This window comes from Heliangelus exortis, chromosome 4 (genome assembly GCF_036169615.1).
Source record: "Heliangelus exortis chromosome 4, bHelExo1.hap1, whole genome shotgun sequence".
NCBI lineage: Eukaryota > Metazoa > Chordata > Aves > Apodiformes > Trochilidae > Heliangelus > Heliangelus exortis.
Window position 1 is genome coordinate 2,016,172 of NC_092425.1, and position 6,000 is coordinate 2,022,171.

A 6,000-nucleotide genomic window follows, 5' to 3' on the forward strand; every position below is an offset into this window, starting at 1 on the left:
GCTTGGAGCTTTTATCATAGTTAACACAGTATTATTTGAGCTATGTTGCTTGAGCACAGAAGAAAATACTGCTTCAGGAAGAAACTCAAATGTGTGTTCCCCAACAGCATTTCCTAGGACATGTGCATTTGGTGTGCTCAGAAAGACATGTTCAGAGTTTAGGTGTGTCTGGAGTAAAGAAACTCTAGAAAAATGCCAAGAGAATCCCAAGAGCTGCATAATGAACCCTCCATGTCAGAGAGGTGTCATTCAACTCAAGTATATAGCCTGGACAGCAGATTAAAGGCCTTGCAATCAGCTAGAGCATCCCTGGGCAAAAATAATTTATGCATCAACCTAAACTGGAAATGAACCACACACTGGCAATTCCCCAGGATACAGAAGTAAAGGATTCAGTGCTATTTGCCATGATTTCTGCAAATGACACAGAAAAAATCAACACATGGATTTTGCTGGGTTGCTCTCCAGAGTAATTTAGTTCCCACCAGCTTTGTTCTCCTCTTTCCTGGTACAGCTTTTCTGACCAATCTTCACTTTTGATTACAAGCAGCAAGCTTTGGGATTGCTGGTCTAGTGACGTTTTCAGTGGGATGAATAAAAATCCCACACCCCACAGCAAAGAGCAAAAGGAGCAAACGAAAAAATTACTCAAGATCAAAGCTTTTGTATTAAGGAAACTGCAAAAATCCTAATTGTACACTTGAAACAACCCCAAAAAGAGCTAATTTCCAGAGATGATGAGCACTGAAGAAACTAATCAACCAGTGCTCTATGCCTCTAAAATTCAGGCTCTGTGCATGTTCTTGTATAAATAGGAATATGATTTTAGGCAGCTGCATTTGAAGATATTTAGTCATAAGCATTTTTACCACAAGGAAGCAACTTCAGGACAAAAAGCTGAGCCACACTGCAGCATGAAGCCACATGTTACAGTCAAGAGTTCTGCCACTGACTCCCTCCAAACCCAGCTTTGCTGGTTTGCAAAATGCTACAAACTAGAGCCAGAGACTGGTTACATTTAACACAGTCTTGTGATACATTTCAAATCTGCTAAGGCTGCTCCTATATTTTGGTATGCTCCCCATTCTGTCTTTTAAACAAAAAAATTACATAAAACCAATTCAGTTATCACGGTGTAAATAATTGTGTGACTGCTTCCTTCTGTAAAGTGGGCTTTGCTAAACTGAATGAGTTTAAATTGATCTTAAGCAACCTGCACACACTCTATACATAGAAAGAAGTCAGCTCATTCTGAGCCTGGAACTAACCAGGCACCTGCCAGGTCCAGTCCAGAGTGACACACACCAGTGAAGTGGCTTTGGTGAGCTCAGCTCCTCACCAGTGTACTACTTCTAACATCATCAATTTAGCAGATTTCCAGGCTGCAGCAGGTTCATATCTGGCCATACCAGCACATCTTAGGAGCAAGTTCATACCTGAATTCAAGTAAACATAAATGCCCACCACCAAACATCATCAATTTAATTAGCCCAGCACCAATCTATCTATCAGCCAGAATCATGCTGCTGGCCAAGCAGCTTTCCTGCGCAGGCTTGGGATTCTACCCAGGCACATGAGAGATTATGATCACAGCCTCATTTCCAAACATGGTACTGATACTTAAAATGACTAAAATTACAAGTAAATTTACAGCACTGTAGCTAAATTAGCAATCACATTTTTTCTCCCTTTGTGAGGCTCTTTAATGTGAGTCTTTCACTACATCTTTATCTCGGGTGACTCAGTGCACTGGTCCCAGTTTCTCCATGGAGTGATTCTCCATGCTTCTTACAGCAATACCTCCCAGCACAGCCAAACATCTGAGATGTTCAGTTTATCTGAGGTGATTTGCATGGGGGCAACTAGCACAGCCCTCCTCACTGATCCTCAGGCTGTGTTTATCAGTACTTTCCCCCTGCACTTGCATTTTTTTTTTCTCCTCCCTAGTTATTTAAAAAACATTTGCACAACAAGAAAACAAAATGGTCACGGTGAAGGGGAGAAAGCAGCTTCCCTGCAGCCTCTCCCAGCACCTCTGGAAATTTTACCTTCTCATTAACCCAGCTCAGAGCTTTGCCTGCTGCAGGTGGGGGTTCAGTTTAGGTCGAGGTGAGGATCCTGATCCCTGCCCCGAACTTCCCAAGACTTCATAGAATCATAGAATCATAGAATTGGCTGGGTTGGAAGGGACCTCAGAGCTCATCAAGTCCAACCCTTGATCCACTCCCCCCGTGGTTCCCAGCCCATGGCACTGAGTGCCACATCCAGGCACTCAACCTGCCCACTGCACTTTTTAATATTTCAGAAAAGCTGTTTTCAACCCTCAGTTGTATATATGCAAAATGTCACATCACTTAGCACACAGATGTTGAAACAACAGACCACCATGGCTCAGTGTATCCCCCCTTAGTGTATTTACCTTTCTCATATTGACCATTTCTTTTGTCTGGCACTGACACTGTTGGGAATCTATTATTAGGACTGGGGTTCCCAACTCATGCCAACACAGAATAATGCTAAACTTATCCTGCCTGAATGGTGACACTTCCTCCTTATACTTCTCTAACTTCAAGCAGTGCAGAGAAAGACAATAATCTGAGGACTAAAAATTAAATAACAGAAGATATAAAATGCATGTACTCAGGATGTATTTTTTAAGTAAACGCTGCACAAGTAACATTTGGCCCACAATATACAGCTATGTCTGAAATACTCAATGTATGACAGTACCTCAGGTACAGAAATGTATTTATCAGTTTTATAGATTATTTTAACCTCACTGTGGTTTTATTTTCCTTGTTCTAGGGCACACATTTCACTTTTGATGTCCAGGACTTTCAGTATCTCTTTCCCAATATTTCCTTCCAAAAGGGCATCATACTTTAAACAAGGACCCAGCTACTGCCATGTTTCTTGTTCAGGCCTGAGTGACAAGCAACTTATGCTGGTATCAGGCTACTTTGCTACCAATCTGGAACTGCAGTTTTGATCATTTGTCCCAGGAAGTGATCACTATCTTTTTACAGATCTAGAAGCTAAACGAGGCAATAGTAAACAGAAGCAACAAAGCTTCCTAAAAGTTTTAAGGCAGAGACTGGCCTAAATGTACCAGTTTTACACTCATATTTCAAAATGTATTTAACAGCATGGAAACATATGATCTCAGCTGTTCTGATGGGCTCTGATTAAAAGGGATTTTTAATGGGCAGAAATGCCTGAAATCCCTGGGCATCTTGCATCGACGAGTCAAACTTCAACAGGGTGCATTGAGTTTTTCCTTCTTTCTAAGTACCAATGGAGGCAAACACAACCTAAAAGCTGTGATGATACTGCAGCTACCTGGTCTCGGCACCTTGGTTCGGTGTCAAAACCACAAAATCTCTCACAGGGCAGAGCACGGACTTGCACTTGTATCCCTGGCCCAATATGGGACTACGCTTCCCTCAGGATACACAGTATCCTTCCCAAACCCTTCACAACCGGAGGGCAAGGACACCAGAGGCTGAACCAATGTTAGGAGGGATGAGAGGACTGCCTCTAACCTGGCTTCTGGAGGTCTCACACAGGTGCCTGGATTATGTTGTTTGTTTTTTTTTTTTAACCCTTCGTAGCCGGCACTGGTGGGTACGAGGCTTCTCCTCAGGCACCGCAGCGCCCGGCCTGGCTCTCCCCACCGCCCCCCGGCCAGGGCAGGGCAGGGCAGGGCAGGGCAGGACCCGTCCCCAGAGCCGGGGCACCACCGTGGGGTCGGGGTTTGGGGTGTGAGGGGGAGGCCGGGCTAGGTGTGACGGCGCTGCCCGCCCTACCTGGATGAGGCCCTGGCGCTGCAGGGCTGTGTGCACGCAGCCCGGCACCTCCCCTCCGAGCACCACCGAGCCGTTCCCGTTCCACAGACGCCATTTCCCCCGCAAGCTCTGCACCTCCGGGGTCGAGGCGCCGGCTCGGCTCGCAGCCACAACCACCATCCCCCCCCACACCATCATCAGCACCAACACCAGCGGCGCTGCCCGCCTCATGGCCGCCCCGCTCCTTCCTCCTCCCCTCATGGCCGCCAGGAGGAGCGAGCGGGCGCGCGCTACCTCACAGCCCTCGCCCGCGCAGGCGCCGCTGCCACACGAGGGCGGGAATGACGGACAGGCGGACAGACTGACTGACAGACTGACTGATAGACAGACAGGCGGACTGACTGACTGACAGACAGACTGACTGACAGACAGGCGGACTGACTAACAAACTGACTGACTGACAGACAGACTGACACACTGACGGAGCGACGAAGGGACACAGGGCTGAGGCGGCGCTCGGGGCCGTTAGCAGAGGGAAAGGGGCGGGAAAATAACGCCCCTCCCGCCCGTCCCTTCATCCATCTCCCGGCGGCGCTGAGCGGCCCCTGGAATCCGCCCCGGGGAAGGGAAGATGGCGCTGAGGGGAGGGATGTAAAGTTAAGAGGAGGAAAGAAGGCTTAGGCGGGATGATAAGGAGTTAGGGGCTGTAAGAACGTGCAATTCGCACGCCGAATCGTGTAAGAATGAAGTGTGACTGACACAAAGATGGTGCTGCCCCTGCTGAAAGAGCTGCACAGGAGAACGGGGATACCAGAGTTTGGGTTGAGCTCCTGGCTCTCACACACCTCATTCAACACACCATAAGAATCCACCTAAAATAGGTCTTTAAAACACAACACGGTGTGGTCAAGACGCTTTTATATTTTTTGACTCAAATTCTTTTGAGCTGCCAACCTTTTGTTTCAATCAATGCAAGAAAAATGCCAGTCCTTCCATTCATTATAGAGTACAGGATATACCCACAGGTGATTTTATTTCCACCACCTGTGAGAGTTCACCTGTGCACAGTGCTGAGAAACACCTGTCCAAGGAGAGAGAGACAATCTGATCTTTTTGTCGCTGAAAAAATCTCTGGTACCAACTTCAAAAAGGGGTACCTGGAACCCATGCTGTCTGCCAGCAGAAGTCTGTGCAGAAATTCAGCTGTCTGTAGTTAACTTTGTGTTTTTAAGACTTAGTAATATACTGACTGAAATGCAGATCCCATTTTGGTTCAACTCTGAGCTATCTATTGTCAAGATTAAAAAAAAAAAAAAGACTTATCATCATAGCCTGGCTTTGCATGTTGTACAAATCAGTCAAAATTAGCTTCTCACCTATTGAAGTTCATCCTTTAAAATCGTTATACATTAATAGGGGATCATCTGCCCTCATCTGTCCCTGAGTAATCCTTTCAGGACAATCAAACAATTCCGTGTATTTTCCTTACATACAACACTAAAAGCATTTAAAGTATGTAGTGCTGCTTGACAGATCTTGTAGGATACTATTTCTTCAGCAGATTTGCAAAGTTAATGCTAATTAACTAAACGTTAGTGCTACCACAGAACTGTAATTGTTCCTTTTTTTTCTTTTTTTTTTTTTTTTTTTAAATAAATCTCTTCCAGTAAGTCACATGGTAGCTTCCCAGTAAGAAGGAAGCTGCATTTCAAGATGTTTACTGTCCTTTTGTGTTTTCTTTGCCTTTTATTCTTTCTGCTGGAGATTTACTGGAGCAACACACACACAAAACCTCAACCTAAAAACAATGCTGTAATTAAGTATTCTCAGAACGTGCTGTTTCCCTGTTCAAGGCTTATAATTAAGTTAAATCATGTCTCATTTTCATGTCCCAGTTTTAGGGTTTTTGTTTGTTTGAGGGTATTCTAAAACAAACAACATTTTTACTGTGTAAAGGTAAATCTTAAAAGCTGTAGTTTTATCTTTTCAAATCTTAAGACACAAAGCGAGATCTTTTGTGTGGCTTTCTTCTACTGTGCACCATATTACATTTCTTTCTGAAACAGCACAAATTTAGGAAGTTACTGTAAATGTTACTTCACAATGCTGCAAGTGGATGGATATTCATTTTCAACTGAGAAAAGAAGCTGGAGGCAAAACCTGCTCTTGTTAGAATACACTGAGTTCCACTGAAGCTGCCCAAATTCTGCCACGT

General features: G+C 44.9%; 1 protein-coding gene across 2 annotated transcripts in view; it reads right to left on the reverse strand.

Annotated features, from left to right (window-relative positions):
* MANBA (mannosidase beta) overlaps positions 1 to 4,061 on the reverse strand; it is a 42,810-nt gene extending 38,749 nt beyond the window's left edge. For both annotated transcript variants that reach the window (XM_071742587.1, XM_071742586.1), the window contains exon 1: positions 3,807 to 4,061. In XM_071742587.1, coding sequence (XP_071598688.1) covers positions 3,807 to 4,046 — 240 coding nt within the window. In that variant the 5' untranslated portion in view covers positions 4,047 to 4,061. The remainder of the gene's footprint in view (positions 1 to 3,806) is intronic.
* Positions 4,062 to 6,000: the final 1,939 nt, after the last annotated feature.